This window comes from Papio anubis, chromosome 7, assembly GCF_008728515.1.
Source record: "Papio anubis isolate 15944 chromosome 7, Panubis1.0, whole genome shotgun sequence".
NCBI classification, from domain to species: domain Eukaryota; kingdom Metazoa; phylum Chordata; class Mammalia; order Primates; family Cercopithecidae; genus Papio; species Papio anubis.
This window is the reverse complement of record NC_044982.1, coordinates 146,568,101-146,589,667: the sequence shown is the minus strand read 5'-3', so window position 1 is coordinate 146,589,667 and position 21,567 is coordinate 146,568,101. Positions and strand designations below refer to the sequence as shown.

General features: G+C 53.7%; 1 protein-coding gene and 1 long non-coding RNA gene across 10 annotated transcripts in view; one reads left to right on the top strand and one right to left on the bottom strand.

The window, feature by feature from the left end:
• Window positions 1–767: 767 nt before the first annotated feature.
• Window positions 768–8,424, bottom strand: LOC108586697. Its single transcript, XR_001904303.3, has 3 exons — window positions 8,335–8,424; window positions 3,147–3,320; window positions 768–2,076 (listed from the first exon to the last, which is right to left on the bottom strand). It is a non-coding gene; the product is annotated as an uncharacterized LOC108586697 (long non-coding RNA).
• BAHD1 (bromo adjacent homology domain containing 1) overlaps window positions 8,324–21,567 on the top strand; it is a 28,467-nt gene continuing 15,223 nt past the window's right edge. For 2 of the 9 annotated variants that reach the window (XM_009209925.4, XM_017960522.3), the window contains exon 1: window positions 11,034–14,147. In XM_009209925.4, coding sequence (XP_009208189.1) covers window positions 14,006–14,147 — 142 coding nt within the window. In that variant the 5' untranslated portion in view covers window positions 11,034–14,005. Of the gene's footprint in view, window positions 8,569–8,668; window positions 8,785–9,526; window positions 9,873–11,032; window positions 14,148–21,567 lie in introns of those variants that run through there. The other 7 variants (XM_009209928.2, XM_009209929.4, XM_009209931.3 and 4 more) reach the window with 7 other exon arrangements.

The following is a 21,567-nucleotide window of genomic DNA, read 5'->3' as shown; positions in this document are numbered from 1 at the left end:
GGCGCCTGTAGTCCCAGCTACTCAGGAGGCTGAGGCAGGAGAATGGCGTGAACCCGGGAGGCGGAGCTTGCAGTGAGCCGAGATCGCGCCACTGCACTCCAGCCTGGGCGACAGCGCGAGACTCCGTCTCAAAAAAAAAAAAGGAAGAAGTGATGGAGAAATCATTAAAAGTGACAAGGCTGGGATCTAAACCCTGGCTCCACTATTATTAACGTGACCCTGGGAAGTTACCGAACCTCTCTATGCTTCAGTTTTCTCATCAGTAAAATGAGAATAATAACATTATCTATCTCATAAGACTGGCTGGGGATTAAGAGTATGTGTAAAGAGCTTAATGCAGTGCCTAACTCATGGAATCTCTCCAGGAACATTACCTATCACAGAATACACCCTGACAGGGAGGCAACGAAGCAGGCAATTGCTGATTTCCCATAATCCCTTTCAACAAAGAAGAGTTGTTGTCCATATAACTAAGTGTAATTTTTATAAATGCCCTTATTAGATTTTTAAATATAGTATAATATTCACAAACCAAGGGGAAAAATTGTCAGGCTTCTCATATCTAACTAAGTCTTTTTTTGTTTTTTTTGAGATAGACTCTCACTCCATCACCCAGGTTGGAGTGCAGTAGTTCAATCATGGCTCACTGCAATCTCCACCTCCCAGGTTCAAGCGATTCTTATGCCTCAGCCTCCTGAGTAGCTGGAACTACAGATGTGTGTCACCACACCTGTAGAGATGGGGTTTTGCCACATTGGCCAGATTGGTCTCGAACTCCTGGCCTCAAGTAATCTGCCCACCTCAGCGTCCCAAAGTGCTGGAATTACAGGTGTGAGCCACTGTGCCTGGCCTACCATATCTAAGTCTTGATGTCACTTTTCCAGCTACTAATCATCTGGCCCAGTCTTGCTTAGGTCATATACTCTTTGATGCACTCTTCAGTTTCTGAGGATCATGCCTCTGCTAGGTGGAGTAGCTTTCCTAGGTCAGAAGCAATGCTATCTGCATGGCCTCCCAAGTCTTCTTGGTGTCTGAACAGTGCAGAGCACAGGTGGCACTGTGGTTGGTTAACACCATACTTGTGGCCCAGACTGTAGTCCCCCCAGAGGGTGTCTGCTGGAAAGGGCTGGTCCTGGCTCTTGCTGTGGGTTCACTGAGGTTAAGTGAGGGTGGCAAAAGAACCGCAGGTGATTCTCTCCTCTGCTCTGGGTTTTGCAAGACTAGAGAGGTCAGTGGCTGTGGCTGGGAGCCTGTAGGAGATGGAACTATCTCACCTTGAGGAATGAGATTAGGGATGCCACAGAGAATCTTTCCCGAAGAGGGGAATGGCTATAGGGCCCTGGCCTTGGGAGGGTGGAGTGGAGAAGTCATGGGAAGAGGGGCTGGCCTCTCCCCCACACCTAGCAAAGGGCACAATCCTGCCTTACTGAAGCCAGAGTGGGGCCCACTGCTGGGTGGACAGAATACAGCCACAGGCACTACATTGTCAGGGCTCCAGATGGGAGATAAGGAGTACAAAACAGAGGTGGAAGACTGATTCCAGCATGGAAGCAGGGCAGGCTTCAGGCATGGCCAGATTTGGACATGATGAAGTAGATTCACAATTGCTAATGTTCTGGGGGCACTTGGCTACATCAGGTGCTATTCTAAGTACTTTATATGTTTTAAGAAGCTGTAGAGCCAGGACTGTACTCAGAAAGTCTGTGTTCTTAACCACTACGCTATGTGAAATGTAGAAAGAAGAAAGGTTTTATACCTATAAAGGGTTAGACCTCTATTTTATATGTTAAATGTCGCATGAAAAAAAGTGAAGGTTTTGGAGCCACTCCAAGCCTATGTGATCTTGAGCACTTACTTAGATTCTCCAGGTTTCAGTTTCCTCATTTGTTTGTAAATTTGAGAGTACATTTACCTACCAGAGTTCTTGAGGGTTAAATAAAGAAACATATGTTGAGTGCCTGTTCATGTCTTCTGTAAGACACCTGCCCCCTCTGGACCTCCTGCTGGCTTTGGAGGTTCTCAATACACTGTCCATTCCAGATCTGGATTTCCTCATCTTCCCAGGGGTCTGTATGTCTGGAATAAAGGAACCAACCATAGTGGACGCATCCCTGGACTTCCAGTCCGCAGTGCTGGGAGTTCCTCAGGGGAGAAGTCATACTCCAAGTTGATATCTGAGCAGATAAGTGTTCTGGTAACAGTGAAGGAGGTGACCCTAGAAGCTGAGGTCCCAAGCAACCCAAACCTAGATCATCACAGAAATGTCATGTTTCTTGGAATGATTCTCCCATCTCCGTGTATTTATCCATTCAGTTTCTATTTACCAATTATTTACTATTCAGTTCACCAAGCATTATTAGGCAACTACTATTTGCCAGGTATCATTCCATGTTCTCAGGAGTCACCTAGAAGAGCCCACAAACTCTGGACCATGTTTAATTTCCCTTTTCGTCTCCAGCCTGGGTCCATGGATCTTGGACTGTGCTCAGTAAACATCTGCTCCTGGGGCGATAATGAAGGTAGTACTAGAGATTGGCATGAGAATGCAACAGGGCTGTCTGTTCAAGGGAAGTAGACACTGCAAAGGCCTGTACCACGATACCCATCCATGTCTCTGTGGCCACAATGCAGGGCAAGGATCACACACCTGAAAACCTCCAGGGTTCAGGTCCCGTAAATGTTCCACATGGGCAAGGTGGGAGCATGGCAAACTGGAGCATGCCTACCCCATAAAGACTGCATTTGCTACTTAGTACCAACCTATTGTTGCAAGTGAAAATGTGCGCCAAGGGTAGCAAATCTGATTTTTTTCAAGAGAAACTGTAATCCTGGATTTTTATTTTAAATCTCCAAAAATTCCAGCACTGGCCCCTAATTTTAATCTTTTTTGAAAGTCCCATAGACAGTTAAATAGAACTTGTCTGCCTGCTTACTTTTGCTCAAAGGCTACTAGTTTGGGAGCCCTAAGTGTGCCTGTGAAAGGGGAGAGGTAGAGGGCTGTGTGTCCTGGGGCCAGCTTATGAGAGACCTAGAATGCCATCCTTCCTTGGGGCCAGGACTGTGCTAGACACAGGAAGCCATAAAGAGGATGTCAAAGCCATAGGCCTGCCCTCCAGGGGTTTATAATCTTATAAATAAAGACTTACAGGCAAAACAGCAGATGGTCAGGAATGTGTGAGGAGGAGACAGCTTGGAGTCCGTGGAGTTCAGTGCAGCAGAGAGCAAGGTGGCCTTGAGCTTCAGGAGAGTTTCACCTGAGCTTTGGGAGACCTTTCCAGGAAGTCAGGCTTGGACTCTGAGAATGAGGATTCTGGAGGAGTCTGGGAGATCCATAAACAAATATGAATGGACACGACCTATGCTGGAGACCCCAAAGAAAAGCCCCAGGGAATCCGCTTCCAGGTGTCATGGGAAAAGGCTCACAGGAAAGGGCAGGGCTACAGCATGAGACTTCACTGACACCCCCACACCCCTTCCTATTGAAACTGGCCATCCCTGGCCTCAGAAGTCCAGTGGGGTCAGCCTCTCCAAGCTTGCAGAAGTCAGTGTTGGAGGCTTGGGCAAGTGTTCCAATTTCGGCTGGGGTATAAGCCCTGCCTGTGTGGCTCAGGCCAGGCATTAATGGCTCTAAGCCTCAATTTCCTAATTTGTGAAATGGTGATAGTAATTGCATATACCTATTAAGATTGGGGTGAGAATGAGAAACCAATATAGGATGTCATTTGCCCCTGTTCCTGTATGGTTTTTATGGCAAATGTCCACCACCAGTTTGTCTCCAGTAGCGTGGGGAAAAAGCACCTGGAGGGCGAAGCGAAGCTGGTCCCCATGTTTTTCTTGTTACTGCTCTGGAAATGACATGGATTCTGGGAGGGTTGCCTATCTTAGAGGGCGAGGGAGGAGATGGAGCACGGGGGCCCCTCCATTTCTTCCCCGGGGACAGAGATGGTAGAGCTCCTGGTGGGCGGCAGGCAGGAGCGGCTGGGGTTGGGGGCAGCGCTAAAAGAGCGCTCTCTTTCCTCCAGGGCAGACCCTTTCCACCCAACACCCACCTGGGAGGGAGGGCGAGACCCAAGGTCAGAAGTCCCTGGAACAGGTGAGCACTGCGAGGGAACTGAGATGCAAGATCCTCCTGCCTGAACTCACACCCCGCGTGCTGCTCTCCCAACTCGCCTCTCGGATCTCAGACCAGAAGCTTCCTTTCCTTAAAATCCTTCTATGTTCTCCAACGCCTTTGGGACAGAGCTCCTTGGCAGGGTTTACAAAGCTTAGGTGGCCCTACCCACCTCTCTGGCCTCATCTGCTGCCTCACCCCATACCACAGCTCTGCACCTTTGCTGAAACTGGTACTCGCGCTTGGGGTGTCCTCATCTTTCCCCCACCTATGGCAGCCTGCCCGAAGAGTGCCTGCTCCTTCAGGCTCCGCTCTCGGCTTAGCCCCTTCTCGGAACGTCCCCGCACCTCAACCCAGCCCCTCGACAGGGGCAGACCCTGGCAGCCTTCCTTCCTCCTCAGCAGCCATTACATGTTGCTGTCATAAAGTTATCACTCTGTTTTCTGTCTACTTGTCTCTCCAGCCCCTGCCCATCCCAGCCTCCGACTGCAGGATCCTGGAGAGCAGGAAAGCCTGGCTCCCCGTGGTAACCCTAAGGCAGGCCCTCTGCCTGGGGCGTCCTGGCACCCGACGCGGGCCGGAGAGCCCGGCGGGGGCGCGGCGAGGGGGCGGCCGGGCCGCGGGCTCGGAGCTGGGGCTGGGGGTGGGCGAGGGGAGTCCTTCACCCTTGTGGCGGGCTCCTGCCCAAGCCAGCCCACCCGGCCCAGCTCCCGCTCCGGAGCCGTGCCCACCGGGCCAGGTGATCTCGAACCTTCTGTCTCTCACACCCCAACAACAAACAACCCTCCGCGCTCTCCCTCTGGAGAAAGGAGGTGGAGCCTGACCTCAGCCGGAGGCTGCCGCAGCTGCCGGGGGGGAGGGCTTGGAGCTCCAGCCCTTGGGGGAGCCTTTCCTCCAGGGAGTGGTAGGGGTGGGGGGCTTGGAGGGGGCTCCAGAGCGCCGGGGAACCTCTCCCCCGGCAGCATCGACCCTCCCCCAGCGAAGGGAGGAGGGGCGAGGGGGGTGGCTTCAGTGAGTGCCCGCTTCCGACTCTGTCCCTCTCTCAGGCTGGACTGCCCTCGGACACCTCCTCCCCCACTTACACCCACCCCCCTCGTTGAACTCTGCAGTCCCAGAGGCAGGGTGAGACTGGGGACCGAGTGAGCCCAAGGGCTAAGATGCGACTCTGCGGGGCTCCCGGGAGCCGGGAGGGTGCCCATCCCCCACCCCTTGACGGTAGTCGGGGGTGTGGGCGGGGTGAGAAGGACCCCGGGGACACTCCGATTAGGTCTGGAGAGAGCCTGAAATAGGGTGCAGTCCGCCGTTGTTGGGGCTGCGGAGGAGGCGACTGGGGTGAGGGGCAGAGAATGCACCCCAAGAGAAAGCCATGGGGCCCCAAAGAGGGTAGGAGACGGGATTCAGAGGGCGGGAAGGAGAATGCAGAAACAGCTTTTACGGGGAGAGGCAGACTGCAAAGACGTCCCCTGGCCGGCAATCTGGAGGCTAGCGCTGGGCAGATGGGGGTTTTGGACACAGCGCCATGGACATGTGTTCCCCAAAGTCTGAGCGCGTGCAGCCCCCTTGTTCCTTCTTGTGCGGAGACTGAGTCCCACACAGTCCCTACCTCACCGGGACCTCCCCACCCCCAAGGCCGGGGCCGTAGGTGCGTTTAGGAGAGAGAGAGGTCTTGTTCCTCACTGGGCGCTCAACAGCTGGCTCCTTGGTGGTAGGAGGCTACCTTGCCCCTCCAGCTCAAGAGTCAGGAGTAGCACTTCTACCTCCCAATCCCTAGGGAAGAGGGCCCCCGCAGGTGAAGACCAGACTTGTGCACTAGGATCTGCCTGGGGGCAAATAATTTCTGGAGATCCCTTTAAGGAGGGGTGTTCCAATCCCTTTAAGAGGGAGTGGGTCACAGCAAAAGGACTATAAAAGTCCGGCTTTCTTTATTCCCCCACCCCCCGGGGGCTTCCTATGATGGGGGAAGGGGCAAGTGCTGTCGCCGCATTTAATTGTTGCCTTGATGTCCCTCCCGCAAAGAGCTGTGCTCTTCAGTTCCTCCAGTGGGGCTGAGGAGCCAGGTGGCTCAGTAAGTATTGCGGGGACCTAGACTTCAGGTGCTCTGGGGGTTGGGATGGGGGCTGCCCCACTTCCAGGAAAGAAGATGGGACCCGGGCAGGGGTGCAGGGAGGAGAAAGTGGTCACTGCCACCACCGCAGGGACTGCACTGCTGCTGGGGTGCCCTGCCTGGTGCCAGGTGGTTGGATCTCAGGCCAGGCGGTCTTGGGGGACTGCAGCGGGCAGTGGCGGGGAGGTGCTGGGGCTGGGCTGGAGATGACGGAGCAGCCAGTCTGTCCTGGCTGTCAGTCTGGTTGTGTGTGGTGGGGGAGGGGTGCGCCGTGTGTTCTCTCTGGCCCTGGATGTTTTCCTCTCCGGCATCTCCCTCTGAGGCAGTTAACCCTTCCCGATGGGTCTGGAGGTGTCTGGGGAGAGACAGCCCCTGCCTGGCAGCAGCTGGGGGAAGACTCCAGAGACCTGATGGACCCATTCCTCTTTCTAGACCAAGTGCCAAACCCTTTTTTCAGTGGGAGACTTCTGGGCTGCCAAACATACCAGGGAGAGGAAAGGTGATGGGCCCCAGGCATTGGCACAGTTGTCCAGTGAAGTGGGGTGGGGGCAGCATTCTCTCAGGAAAGGTTACAGGACCGAAGGAAGGAGGAAGAAGTGGAGCCCTTTCCAGCTGTGGAAGGGCTTTGGACTGGGAAAGAAGGAGGCCCAGTTGCAGAGGTCCCTGAAAGTTGGGTGAAGGAGGCTAGAAGAGGCCAAAAGATCCCTTTGGGGAACAGACAGGGTGTAGCCCCTGCCTCTTCTTTGCTGGCTTGTTTTAACAAGCAATAGGGAGGAAGAGGGGACAGAGGTGGCTCAATGAGCTGGCACAGGAGGAACACTTAGTGCTTTTAGCCAGCCTGTGTCCCCGCACCATAGCCCACTCAGTCAGAGCCTCCTGGGGCAGCAGATACAGTCACCCACACGGGAGGCTCTGAGGAGAGAACTCCAGCGGCCAGGCAGGCACTTGTAGAGTGGGCTGTCATGACTACTCTGCCTCCTCTCCAGTCGGTATTCCTTCCTTCCCCTCCCACCGAGACCCCAGGTAAAACAACTCTCCCCTGCTCACCCCAGGGCCCCCTGATGCCAACACCAGGAAGACACCCAGTCCTGCCACCTCATCTGCTACCATTTCCTCGGCTGAGTGTGGGCTTCCTGCCACTTGAGTCTCCTTCCCTGCCACCAGGTACGTTCCTCTTCTGACCCTCCCAGCCTCCATCCCTGCCCATTATCAGGCCTGAAGTGGCTGCCAAGGTCAATGCCGCCTGGGCTGCAGACAGGAGCCTGGCCTCTCTTCTGTCTTGGCCTGTAGCATGGCTCTGCTCCCGTGGCCACCACTGCTGTACCCTCCGCCACCACTGCTGTACCCTCCACCACCAATCTCTGACGAGTGGGGGCCACCATGGGGTTAATTTCCCCATGAGACAGACTGGGACCGGGAGAGGGGGAATTCTGTGAGGCGGGGAGTAGGGCTGGCCTGCTGTGTGTTGGGGGGCCACTGCCGGGAACCTCTGCCCTATCCAGGAAGGGGAGAGATCTTTCAGTGTCCTACTTTTACAGCTTTGGGGGTTTTGCTTTCCCCAAGGGTGGGAGGTGGGAGAAGTGGCAGTGGGAGAACCTGGCCCTTCGAGACATTTCCGTGCCACAGTCTTAGCTTTTAGCTCCCATTCACAAACTTTCCCTCCTTTAAATGTGTCCCCCCAAACAGCTAAGACAGTCTGGGCCCCCTGGACAGCTCTGGAGGCAGATGGGGAACTGCTTCTGGGGGAGGTTGTTTCCCAGCCATATTGGCTAGCAGCCCTGATTGTCTTAAAAGGCTGCCTGGGTGAGCGCTGGAGTCCCAAGGTCTAGGAAAGGCTGGGCGCTGTGTGTGGTGCAGGAGGAGCCCCTCCGAAGCCCCTGGGCCACACTCCAAGGCTGGGTTTTCCTTGCTTGCCTGGGCAGCCTCAGCACTCCGGGTGCCTCTCTCTGCCCAAGGCGTTCCTGGGGTCCAGCCCCTCCCTGGGCTGCTCCAGCGCTCTGGTGACTTGACACTACCCTTTCTGCCGCTGCTCCTTTTACCTCCTAAAGCTCCCCTCCCCCGCCTGAATTGGGAATGAGGCTTTGTTCAGGGGTGAACTCAGCATTTCTCAAGAACCTACTGTGTGCATATCCCGGGCTTACTGAAGTGAAGTCCTAGGCGGGCTCTGGCACCACCAGGTGCCCAAGACACAGCTCCTTCCCGCACCTAACAGGGACTTCCCATCTCTCTCTGTGACCTCAGCCCGCTGTGCCCACCCACCCCACTGACCCCGCGAGCGTGCTCGGGCTTGGGAAGGCACGTCTGTGGGGGTGAGAGACGGAGCCACAGCATTCGGTGACTAGGGGGAAGCCAGGTAAGTGTCTACACTTGGTTCTCCCATAGCTTGGGGACGCGAGGGAGGGAGTCCAGCCGCTCCTGTCAAGCTGCCCGCCCCTTTCTCCCTCCCCCGGAGAGCTCTGATGTTCCCCCGCGGTGGTGGAAGAGGGTGTGTGGGTGTCAAGGACTCACAGACCAGGCTCTGCTGTCAGCTGGAAATGGATGAGGGCTCCACACTCTGCTTCTGAAGAGGGTGAATTAGAAGCTGGGGTTGGGGGCGGTAGGTGAAGGGCAGAAAGAGGAAAAAGAGATGCGGGTGAGGGGTTACCGAGCCAGGACCGACCTTGCTGGAGAGGAAAGGAGACGTGGCAGGCAGGGAAGTCGGAAAGATGAGGCAAGGGCGGGAGGGGCTTCTCAGCAGTCGGGGCCCTTTTGCAGGAGTCTGGGGCCCTTTCTGCAGGAAAGGGGGGTTGTTCTCGCTTCATTTTCGGCTGGTCTTCCCGAAGCTTTGCCCTGGGGGCAGCAGCCTCCGGAGAGGGTGGGGTGTTCCTCGGCCCACAGTTTTCTCCCGCGCGTGCTGGTGAGGCTATGGGGGAAAGGCGATGTGGAGGGGTGATGGCCAGGGCGGAGGTAGATAATATTTTTCCGGGGGGCTAGCAGCTGGGGGATTGGGGTCGAGTCATCGTGGGATACGGGCTCAGGTTCTTAAGACTAAGAGAAAAATCCAAGAAGCCGGCAAAGAAAATCACCCCTTGCCACCACCCTTGGCACCGCACCCCTCCCCCCAGGCCCCACCACTCCCCGCACCGCCTCCCCCGGCCGCCTCGTGCTGCCCCCTGCGTTGGGACGACCGACCCACGGTTCTGATTGGTCGGAGACCGGGAGGGGGAGCTGAGGGCCGGATTGGCTGGCGGAGCCAGCGCAGGGCGGGGCGGCTGATTGGCGGAGCTGGCCGAGGGGCGCGCTGCTGATTGGCTGGGGACGAGGAAGCAGGAAGGAGGGCGGCGGAGGCTCCGCTCTCGGGGAGTTTGTGGGGGAACCGCGAGCGGCGTAGCGGATCCCGGAGCCCGGCCCCCGCCGCCCGCCCGTCCGGCTGCCTGCCCCGCCCGTCCGGCCTCCGCCGTCCGCCCGCCCCGGCCAGGCGCGCCCGCCCCCCCCCGACGGCCCCGCCCGGCCGCGGTCCCCGCTCCGCCCGCCCGGCCCCGGCCCCCAGGAGGAGGCGCTGACGCAGCAGCGTGGAGCCCGGGAATTGAGCGCCCCCGGGGGGTTCCAGCCGCCGGATTCCAGCCCGGCCGGGGCCTGCGGGCGCCCAGAGCCGCGCCGTCCGCTCCGCCCGTTCTGGTGAGTCAGGGGCCGGGGTCGAGGAGGGGGAAGGGGCGAGCTGGAGGGAGGGAGCTAGCGAGGTAGGCAGAGGAGCGAAGGGGGAGAGGACCGGCCGCCCGTCAGCGCGCCCCACCGAGCGCGCCGCGCCACCGCCCCCGCCAGCCCGGGAAGGGACGGACGGACGGACGGACGACGCGAAGCAGGTGCGGCCGCCCGCCAGCTCGCGCAGCCTCCCTCCCCTGGGTCCGGCACCACGGTCCCGCCATCGGGGAACGCGGCGCGCCTCGAGGTGACAGCCCCCGGGGGCCGCCTGCCTTGCAGGCCGGGGGCGGGGTGGGTGGCGGCCGCAGGGTGGCAGCTCGGCCGGGCGGCGGCGGCGCGGGCGTCCCGAGCTGCGGAGGGCGGGAGGACGCCGGTCTTTCCTCGCAGCCCCAGAGCCGGCTCGCCTCCGAGTGCGCGGGCGGCGAGGCCCCCGCCGCGCCCCCTCCCCCATCGCGGTCCCCGAGGCAAGGGGCCGCGGCCGGGGGCGGCGCCGCGGGATCGCCCGCTCAGGGTGGGGGGCGCCCTCCCGCGCTGGGAGCTGACCGGTTATTGCTGGATGGGGGGCAGGGGATGAGGGCCGCGCCGGGCCGGGGGCGGCGCGGGGGGAGGGTGGTATAGACCCGACTCCATCGGGCTGAGAGGAAGGGAGGCGCCGAAGACGGAAGGGGACCGGTTCGAAAAGCGAGTGTGGGCCGCGGGAGGCCCTGCGGGGACCTTGCGGGGCGGCGGCCGAGTCTGAGGTGGGGCGGGGGAATCGAAGTTGTCAGACCGCCTCCAAGTGACAGCGGGACCCCGTGCTCGCGGCCCGGCCTGGTCTTGCCCTGCTCGCTCCGCCGCCTCTCCTCCGGGGCTGGGGGCCGGGTCAGGTCGGGCCCGAGGGGCTCGCTTGGCGGTGAAGCGCTGGACAAAGGCGGCGCCGGAGCGGGCGCAGGTGGTGGCGTCGGGGAGGGGAGCGGGTCCGAGGCACCCACTCCGAGGGGCGGGCGACGGGGCCGGACTCTGCCCTGGGGACTGCGGGGGCCGGGGCGCCCGCCGGGAGGAGCTGCGGCACTGGCTCGCCGCTCTAGCCGCTCGCTGTTGGCCTTGAGGCTCTGGGAAGTGGGGTCTACTCACCGGGGGCCGAGGGGCAGGGGTGGGGGTGTATGCTCATGATGTGCCCTGACTGGTGGCGACCGGGTGGCCACTCACCGAGGCGACAGACCCGGTGAGCCGCTGTAGAGCCTGTCAAGAATGAGTGGTTTTTCAGCAGGCAGAGTCTGCCTACAGGCAGAAGTCTAACCCCACCTGGGACGTCTCCTAGTCGCCCATTGTCGACAGTGTTAGAAGTGCAGACGACTAGTTGGATTCGGACAGAAGACACCGCCTCAGTGGGCTCCCGCCAGCCCTCCACAGCTGTCTCCAGCACTTTTCCTTAGCCACGAAGGTGGTACCCACTTAGAGAAATGAGGAGCTGAGTTTATAAATTCAGGCAGGAATTTAATAATGAAATAAAAAGGTTTCCAGTCCTTTTACTTTGTGCCACCTGAGACTTTCCTCCCTACGCTCTTCACCTCGCTGTCTTCCTCAAAAAAAGAGAAAAAGGGCCCAGAGGGACCACATGTCTTGGAGGGACACCACTGTCCTTGGCCAGCTTGGAGGACGCTTAGGAACCACTGGCTTAAGCTGTGAGTGCCTCCAACTCCACCAGTGACCAGCTGTGAGCTGGGTGTTGTTTACCTGCTTGTAAAAACTCATTCAGGGCTCCCATGTCTCCCGTGTGAACCCCACACCCAAAAGAAGAGTTGGGATCGTAAGGACAGGGAAACTCAGGCTGTTTTAGAATGTGGATTTTGCTGAGAATCTGAGTTCGAGTCCCACCTCAGGTAGGACTGGTTGGAAGCCACTCTCAACTGTGGTTGGCTGTAATCCCACCTGGGAAAGCTGCTTGTCTGTCTTGTCAGAGGGGTAGCATGGGCATGGGAGTTTATTGATGGCTACCCCCCATGGACCTCCCGAGAATGATCTAGACCCCAGCCTGGATGGAGCTGAGGCATATGGGAAAGGGAGGTATTACCTCACTCAGGAGGCTAAAGTTTGTTCTGAGTTAATTTAATTGCGTGTCTAAAATCCAGACAGTGATGATGAATCTCAAGGCCTTTGTGCCTCCTGTGAGGCTACACGATACGTGATTTCTTTTAGTGGCAGTCACAAGGGGATGACCGGGTCTGGCCACTGGAATATGAAGGGGAGTTGCCCAAATAGCATTTCCCTCTTTGGTGGGGCTCTTACCTGGCAGGAGACTCATGCCTGTCAGATTTGGGGTTAAGGAGGGTTTGCTCCAGCGAGTTTAGCCAGTGATTAGGTTCTTTTTGATATCTCCCTCTCTTTCTTCCTTTCTGTTGCCCTCCTGTCCCCACGTCAGGCCTGTGTTGTTGTTATAACCTCCCTTTCCCTCTTGATTCCTTTGGCCCTTCTGATCCAGTCTGTATGCAGCTACCAGGTCATTCTTCCTAAAACACCTCTTCCCCGTGTCACTCTCCTTCTCACAAACTTGCAATGGCTTCCCATTACCTGCAGTCTGACCCTAGACAGTGTCCCCTTCAGCTCTTCCCTAGCCATACCAAGGACATTTTTTCTTCCTGCATCTTCACTCCTGCCACTCCCCTTCCTTTACTTCCACTTGAATCCCACTTGTCCTTAGTCTGGTTGTTGCTTAGGCCACTCCAGGCCAACACAGTCATCTGCGCCTGAGCTCATGACTCTGGATTTTCTAATGTGGTATCCTCTTGAGTGGTTTTGTAGGTTGGAAGTTTCTTAAGGACAGGAACAATATGAGTGTTAAACCTATGTGTTTGTGTGTGTGTGTGAATATTATGGTATTTCTTGTACAGTGCTGTGCACATCATTTTTGTTGAGTGAATAAATGTGGTTTGTTGCTGAGTTAGGCAGGAACAAGGAGGAGACCTTCCTTTCAGCTTCTCCAGAAATGCTCATATTGGAGTCCTTGGAGGTTTCCAGCCCTTTCTGTCAAAGGCATATGGATGGGGCATGTTTGGGGTGCTGTAAATGGGAAATTTAACTGCTGTTTCTGATATTTCTGCTGGTGAAGAGTCCTATGGATTGCTTATGTGATACCGTATAGACATTGGAAAAGGGCTGTGATCCTGTTTTCCTCCTACCTCACCGGACCACCATTCTTTTTACCCAGCTTTGCTGCTCTTATGCAGTTTTCCTTGTTCATGCTAAATGAATCCATATGTTTTATCTCTTCTCAAACCGGGTGCAAATGAGGGAGAAAACACGATTCTGAGCACAGAAAAAACAAATACTCCTGGGTCTGGCCCAGAGATGGGACTTTTGGGCCTGGTTTGGAAGAGGTGTTTATGGGGGCATCACCAACATAAGAGGCGCAATCAGCCCCACATTGGTCCCCTCATAAAGGAAAGCTGCAGTCCCCGCTCCTTCAGGCTTCTGTTTTTGTTACCATCAACCCTGGACCATGGGGTAAACGGGAAAGAGGACTGGTGACTGGTTAGAGGCTAGATAGTGAAAAAATATATTCTGCATCCATCCCCTTTCCCCCAAACCTCCCTTTTGTGCCCCAGTTTGATGATTAATGGACCAGCATTTCCCTTCTACGCGGGAAGGCCACCCCTCACCGTTGCCATGGCAATTCAGGCCGCTCCCCCGTCAATTAAAAAAAAAAAATCCCTACTACTTCTCTCCTCCTTCTACTGTAGCAGGAGAAAAGCCACCTCAGAATGCATCTCCTGGGCTCTCAGCTCCTCAGCTGTGTTTGCTGTGTGTCCCAGAACACGGTCCTTCCTCTCTTTCTGGGGATTGCCTGAGTTTCTTCACTCTGAGCAAATTGTGCCCCTTCTGGAGCCAGCAGCCCCTGGAACACTTCTATCAAGAAACAGAGAAAATTTCTGTTTATTTATTCATCCCTAGTGCAAATTAAAAACCAGAGAGAGCTTTTGAGTTTAAAAAAAAAAAAAAAAAAAAACACCCTTTCACACCTTGTCTGGTTAGAGGTATAAGTTGGGGAGCATTTGACATCCAGAAGGGAAGTTTTAGTAAACCTGGAAGGAATTCAGCCTCCTAGCATACATGCTTCAAATTGGAGTTCTATGGGGAATTTTCAAAATTATTTTCATTCCTCCTCATCTCTCTGTTCCAGCATCCAGGAAGACTTGTGTGTTTTCATTTTATCTGTTCTTATTCCTCTTGGCCTTGCTCCGGCAACATCTGGCCTCAGCACCCTGTCGCAAGGTGAGTCATTAAGGAGAAAAAAAACCTTAAGGAAAAAAAGTCTCTGGAGTTGAGAAGTAGCCTGTGTTGAACTAAGGCTGCCAGGCGAAGCTGCCGAGTTTATGGAGCATTATACGAACAGCCCCGACATTAAAGGGCCTCCTTTTTATGAATGGGTTGTGAAGAATGTAAATAAAGCAGCATCTCTCAATGGGGAAGCATTTTACATAAGCAGTACTACCCCGACCCAAGTATTTATGGGAATTTGCTAGCATAGTCTGGCAAGGCTCACTTCCTTTGTGAACTTGCCATTGTGCTGGGGACTTTGGAGGGACAAGGAAAGTGTGCTTTGGTTCTGAGGGCAGCCCTAGCACTCCCGCTCTGCAGGTTTCCTGGCCTTGACTTGATGGGCCAGCTCATGGCTGGAAATGCCTGTTAACCCTGAAGTGACAGAAAATACCATGTGTAGTCAAGAGCTCATGATAATTAGAGGTAGAGGCTCCTCATCCTGGGGTCCCGAGATTGTGTATCTCCTGACACATCATGCTACTTAGACCTCCGCCGGACAGAGGACAGGGAGGTCTTGGATGGTGAAATCTTGCCTGGTTTTATGGGAGGCACCTAACTGGTGTAAAATGGGCTGGTTTGAATTTCAGCTCCTTTATGTTCCCCTGCCCACCTCCTGGTACTGCCACTAATGAGCAGTAAAATGGCTAAAAAGGAGGAGGAGGAAGAGTACCAGCAGCAGTGAGGCTGCAGATGGTCTGCTCAGGGCCAGACAGCCTGACAAGCACCCTCACTTCCACCGAGCACCGGCCCAGCCCTGGGGTTCCAACAGGGGTGTTGGTGTCCTGCCCCAGGTGACGTTGTCAGCAGGCCCTGGAGTACAGTCACCTCTAGGACTTGGTGTTGTGTTTCTGTGGGTGGGAGTGGGACCATCAGATTTCATTTTTCCCAGTGGGAAACGCCTGCAAGAATGGTTATTCACTTGACTCAGTGTTCCCCCTACACAAAAAAATAACATTGTCTTTAAGATCCTCTGCAGGCCCAATCCACCAGGAGAAAAAAATGGGTGTGTCTCTCAGCCTCACTAATTTGAATTGAGAACTTATTTCCAAGCACTATGACCAAGTTAACTGAATGAAAAAAGCAAGTGACTTTTCTTAATCAGTATTATCAATGTCAGGCAGGAACTTAGGTCTCTATATTTTTGCTTGCATGTGTTCCTTTTCCAGTGGGTTTGGGGAAAAGAGGTGCTTTGACCTCCTGTCCTTGGGTAAGGAGAATGGAACCTGTCTTTCTGCTGTTCTCTTGACCCCAGGGATCTCACCTGGAGTGGTGCTGATGGCTCCTACTTTTGTTCCATCTCCAATGCCTTTTAGGGACTCCTAGCCTCCATCGGTGCAGCTTTTTCAGCTTCCTGCGTGCAGTGGACAGGGGTAGCCCACACAGACCCTTCTCCAACTCTGGTTGCCTGTCCACAATGTTTAGGAATAATTGTTAATCACATTCTCATGTGGCCAGGTGGTTTAGAGGTCAATTACTGTTTTTTAGAGGACCTATGTAGAAATCGTGGGAAAGGTATTATTAGGGTGCCGCTTGATGCCAGGAGATCCTGACAAGTATGCCAGAAGGAGGGGTGAAGTCACGTTTCCACCATAGTCAGGGCCAGCAGGGCCTTCCTCAGTAGTGAGGGGTGTCTCCTGCTTTGTGCCTGGAGGGGTTTTCACATCGGCTGGAATATAAAAAAGAATTATAAACATGATGGAGGCCAGGTGCCGTGGCTCACACCTGTAAATCCCAGCACTTTGGGAGGCTGAGGCGAGTGGATAACTTGAGGTCAAGAGTTCAAGACCAGCCTGGCCAACATGCTGAAACCCTGACTCTATTAAAAATACAAAAATGAGCCGGGTGTGGTAGCATACGCCTGTAATCCCAACAGCTGCTTAGGAGGCTGAGGCAGGAGACTTGCTTGAACCGAGAAGGCAGAGGTTCCAGATCACGCCAGTGCACTCCAGCCTGGGCGACAGAGCAAGACTGTGTCTCCAAAATAAATAAATAAATAAAAATAAAAAGGATTGAATAACAGAGATGATCTCCAGAGAAATTGAAAGGACTTGAATTTATTTGGCCCAGATAGAGGTAGACAAGGGGCAGTTAATATGTCTTTGCATGTTAAGATGACAGTTTAGAGCGTGATGACCAGTTTTTAGTCTTCATTGCGGTTTGGACCTGGAGGAAGGGAATTTCACCTGAGTCAAGAGATACGGATAGATGCTTGGTTGGGTGTTACCTTTTTCTGGCTTTACTCTAAAATCAGGACAATGTATCCTTGAAGCTTTCTCATTTATTCATTTATTTATTTAGCCGTGACTTAACTTCTTAGCATCTCACCTTTTTCTAGGATATGAAATGTTTGTTTCGCCTGGGTGCAGTGACTCACGCCTGTAATCCCAGCAACTTTGGGAGGCCAGGACAGGTGGATCACGAGGTCAGAAGATTGAGACCATCCTGGCCAACGTGGTGAAACCCCGTCTCTACTAAAAATACAAAAATTACATGGGCATGGTGGTGTGTGCCTGTAGTCCCAGCTACTCAGGAGGCTGAGGCAGGAGAATCGCTTGAACCCGGGAGGTGGAGGTTGCAGTGAGCTAAGATTGTGCCTCTGCACTTCAGCCTGGATGACAGAGCAAGACTCCATCTCAAAAAAAAAAAGTTTCTTTCAAAAAAAATTTTTTTTAATTATATTTATGTTTTAGCCCATACATACCATTTAATTGGAGTACATCTTTGGTTCCTCTGTGGTAGGAAAACTAATAATGTGTGGTAATGCCAATAATCAAAGCACAGAAAAATAAAACTGGATGTGCAAGTTATCTTGCATCTTGGTCTGTGATCCAGCAGCTGTCCTGCGATGCCCTAAGTAGAGGCAGAATGTCGCAGTGCAGGAAGTGTGGACCTTGGTGTAGACACTGGGATGGCTCGCCTCAATCCTGGGAGGATTTTAGCAACATTTTTTTTTTTAAGAACCAGCTTTGTCACCCAGTCTGGAGTGCAGTGGCGTGATCATGGTTCACTATAGCCTCCACCTACCAGGCTCAAGCAATCCTCCCACCTCAGACTCCTGAGTAACTGGAACTACAGGCACGCACCACCATGCCCGACTAATTTTTTATTTTTGTAGAGATAGGGTCTCGCTGTATTGCCCAGGCTGGTCTCTTAGCTCTGGCCTCCCACAGCACTGGGATTATAGGTTACAGGTGTGAGCCACCACTCCCACCCAGCATCGGTGATCCACCCACCTCGGCCTCCCAAAGTGCTGGGATTACAGGTGTGAGCACCGCACCCGGCCTTTTAACTCTTTGTAACTGTTTTTTTTCCTTGTTAGGATGAAATGGTAACAACTAGCTCATAAGACTGTTGTGAAGGTAAATGAGATAGTGAATGTAGTGTGCTTAGGACCTTCCCAGGAGCGTAGTGAGTGCTTGACAAACATTTACCATCCTTTTACAGTAGACACCTCTGCAGTGAATCAGAAATTTCCAACCCTGCACACTTAGGGCGTCTGGGGACTGATAATGCTAACTTTAACTTTAGTTCTTTGCTCCTAATTTCACCTATCTGTGACATTCTTTGTCTTGATACAAGTGTCCGTAGTACTACAGTCACTTGCTTAATGGTTTAGGGGCAGCCAGTGGAATGCTTTCCTGAGGTAGCTGGGCAACTTGGGAGAGAGAAGAAAGAGGATAAGGCCAGGCATAGTGGCTTATGCCTGTAATCCCAGCACTTTGGGAGGCTGAGGTGGGAGGATCACTTGAGGCTAGGACTTTGAGACCAGCCTGGGCAACATAGTGAGACCTTGTCTCTACAAAAATAAAAATAAATTTAAAAATTAGCCAGGCATGGTGGTGTGGGCCTGTAGTTCCAACTACTTGGGAGGCTGAGGTAGGAGGATTGTTTGAGCCCAGGGATTTGAGGCTACAGTGAGCTATAATTGTGCCACTGCACTACTACAGCCTGGGTGACAGCAAGACCCTGTATCAAAAAAAAAAAAGAAAAAAGAAAATGAAAAAGGATGGTAATGAAGGAGGGTTGTGCCGTGAAAATACAAGAGATTTCCTATTGTAACCTTGTTGCACTGTGGATTAAATTGAAGATGCACAGTGGACTCCTGGGATGGAGGAGAGTTTTGAGGTCAGAGGGCTCTTGTCTTGGGCCTCAAGTGGCACTTAAGTCTAGGATAAAGATGTTACACAGGGTGGGGCAGGTGGACAGCCAGATCTTCATTTCTTCTTATTAAGCTCTCGTTAAGTCATGTGGGTGGGATTTACTGTTAAGAAAGGCAGAGCCTACCTGCCCCCATAGGGCTGGCATCCTATTGGAGGTGGCACTAGCCACTTAACTAGTTAGGTGAGTGATATTTGGGTAGGGTGCCCATAACTCTGATAGGATCTGCCTTGCGATTCTGCTGCTGCTAGTGGAATGTGGGGAAGGCCTGGTCTTGGATCTTGTTCCTCACAGCTGGTTCTTTCAGGAGGTTAGTGCTCTGCTGGGGAGGCTGGAGACAGCTCCATCTTGGCCTGGCTGGCTAGTTTCTGTTCAGGACTGGAGCTAGCACCTGTAGTCTTGGCAAGCCATTTTAGAAATCTGAGTTGTTGGTCCATGGAATATCCTGGTGGTTGAACCAACACACGTTCTTTGCCATTCCTGGGCAGGTGCTTGGAGAAGGCTGGTGAGCTGTTCATGTTTTTTGAAGAATGGTGCATCAGTAGCACAAGGTTTCCCCTGGTTCTCCTGAGGCCCGTTGCTGTGCTTTGGGGTGCCCTGTCCCCTGTTTTATTCCTCCTACATTGTTAGCTGCTCAGAGCAAATGGGTCTTGCTGCAGGTGTAGGTTTGCCTCTGGCTGATCCTGGGCAGTGTGGCATCTAGATGGGAGGGTCTGAGGGAGCCTTAGCCCAGAGTTAAGGGGTGCCCCCCAACCCCTGCCTGGAGTCATCCTACGTGGAGCCAATAGGGGTGAGTCTGGGAAAAGTTGCATTTGTTTCCTGCTTTAAGACTTCAGCTTTCGGGCTGGGCACAGTGGCTTACACTTGTAATCCTAACGCTTTGGGAAGCTGAAGCAGGCAGATCACTTGAGGTCAGGAGTTCGAGACCAGCCTGGCCAACATGGTGAAAACCTGTCTCTGCTAAAAATACAAAAATTAGCTGGCCGTGGTGGCGAGTGACTGTAATCCCAGCTACTCGGGAGGCTGAGGCAGGAGAATCACTTGAACCCAGGAGGCGGAGGTTACAGTGAGCTGAGATCGTGCCATTGCACTCCAGCCTGGGCAACAAGAGCATAAACTCCGTCTCAAAAAAAAAAAAAAAAAAAGACTTTAGCTTTTGTTTGTCACCCCTTCCTGCATCCAAACATTTATGAAATGAATTTCTCAGAGTGCTGCCCACTCCCTTCTGGGCTTTTGTTCCCATGGTACACGTGGCATAAAGTAGGCCCCTCAGTAAGTGTCTAAATGCCTGGCTCATATGTACCCTCTGAGAAGCTGCCTTGGGGGGACCCCTCAGCCAAGCTCTGAGCAGTCCATTATAGCCCTTGTCACACTATCTTGTTGTCTTCCTACCAGCCCATGCTCCAACTCTTGAGTCTTTTGCGTTTTTTCCAGCACTTCGTCTGGTGCTTGTAGGGGAAAGAGAAAACAAATGAGCTTGTATTGAGAACCTACTGGATTCCAGGAACTCTGCTAGGCACTTCACACACATTCTTATTTAACTTAATCCTCACAACAACCTTGCTGTCTAGACAAGGAAACCAAGGCTCAGAGTTCAAGCTGTTGACTAAGGCCACGTAGGATTAGCATTGGCATGAAGTGGCTTCCAGCCCCACATAGGTCTCCCCTCTGCTGTGGGGGGCCAGCAAATGTTGGCTGAATGGGCAGAGGTCACAAGAGGTGCTGTGTGCCTGAGAATGAGGGGCAGGCTTAGCTGGGCTAGCACCTGTGGATGCCGGTCTACCTTATGCACACAGGAGTTGTGTACTGGAAAGAAGCTGGGGGAAGGCATGTTGCCTAAAGTAGGGACGTGTGCCTTTTAAGAAAGCGTCTAAAGACTAGTTTTTTATTGCATGTGATTACCTTCTAATTTGTCAGGTTAAAGTTCGTAAGGCAGAACACTGGTACGATTAAAACACAATGCTCTCTGCCCACTCTTCTCACTCGGAGATCTGTGTGTTGTATAGCAACTTCTAGATCTGAAAGGTATACTCTTGTTTCTCTTGACCTCAGCCCCTGCCACCAGACCCGAGGGCAGTCTAAAAACAAGCCTGTGTCCAGATGGATCAGGCCAGTTCCTTTCAGCTGTACTTCATGCTTCCTGCCCAGGTGTTTTTAGGCTCCCAGTCTGGTTGCAGAATGAATTGAGTGCCCACAGCAAGTGAGGCTGAATGGGCACTGAGGAGGCAGGGCTAGTGGCTGAGGCCCCTGCTCTCTCTTTGAGGACAGTGCTCCTTGCAGCTTTGTGCTGTGGAGCTGAGACTTCTGCTTTGCATGGGTGCCTGCACCGAAGCCTCATTCAGGTGGCACAGACAGGCAGGACACACACCCTCTGACCTCACCTTGTGGGTCTAGCCCTGCTGTTAGCATCTGAGGAACCTGGCCTTTCACTGTAGAGTTGAGTGTTTCTCAGAGGCACAGAGCTGCTGTTCAGGGTCTGTTGGGATAGTTTCTGCCCCAGCCCTCTTGCTGAGTTGTAAACTGAACCCCCCACAGTTCACCCCACACTGGGCCCTGCAAGGGAAAAGGAGGAGTGTCATCATCATGGGGTGGGCACTTAGGGTGTATTTAGTGGAATAGTGGCAGAGCAAAGTTCAGGTGCAAGCTTGGGTTTTCAGATTTCTCACTGGGGTAGGTGGAATCTGTCCCAGGCTCCTGCTGTGGGGAATGGGCAGCCAGGGCCATCTGCCCTCCTCTGTTGGGTTGGAAGGATGGGGGAAGTTGGCCTGACTGCCTCTGCTTACCACCACTCTTAAGGAAGACTCTTTTTGGTATATCCATCTTAGATGAGGGATCTGGAGTTTGGAAAAGTTAAATACATTGCTCAGGAGGAACAGAGCATTTAAATCCAGGTCTGCCTGACTCAATGCTTTGGTTCTTTCTGCTTTACTAGCTCTTTATTTTTTTTTTTTGAGATGGAGTCTCGCTCTGTCGCCCAGGCTGGAGTGCAGTGGCTCATTCTCGGCTCACTGTGAGCTCTGCCTCCCGGGTTCATGCCATTCTCCTGCCTCAACCTCCCGAGTAGCTGGGACTACAGATGCCCGCCACCATGCCTGGCTAGTTTTTTTTGTATTTTTAGTAGAGACGGGGTTTCACCGTGTTAGCCAGGATGGTCTTGATCTCCTGACCTCGTGATCCGCCCGCCTTGGCCTCACAAAGTGCTGGGATTACAGGT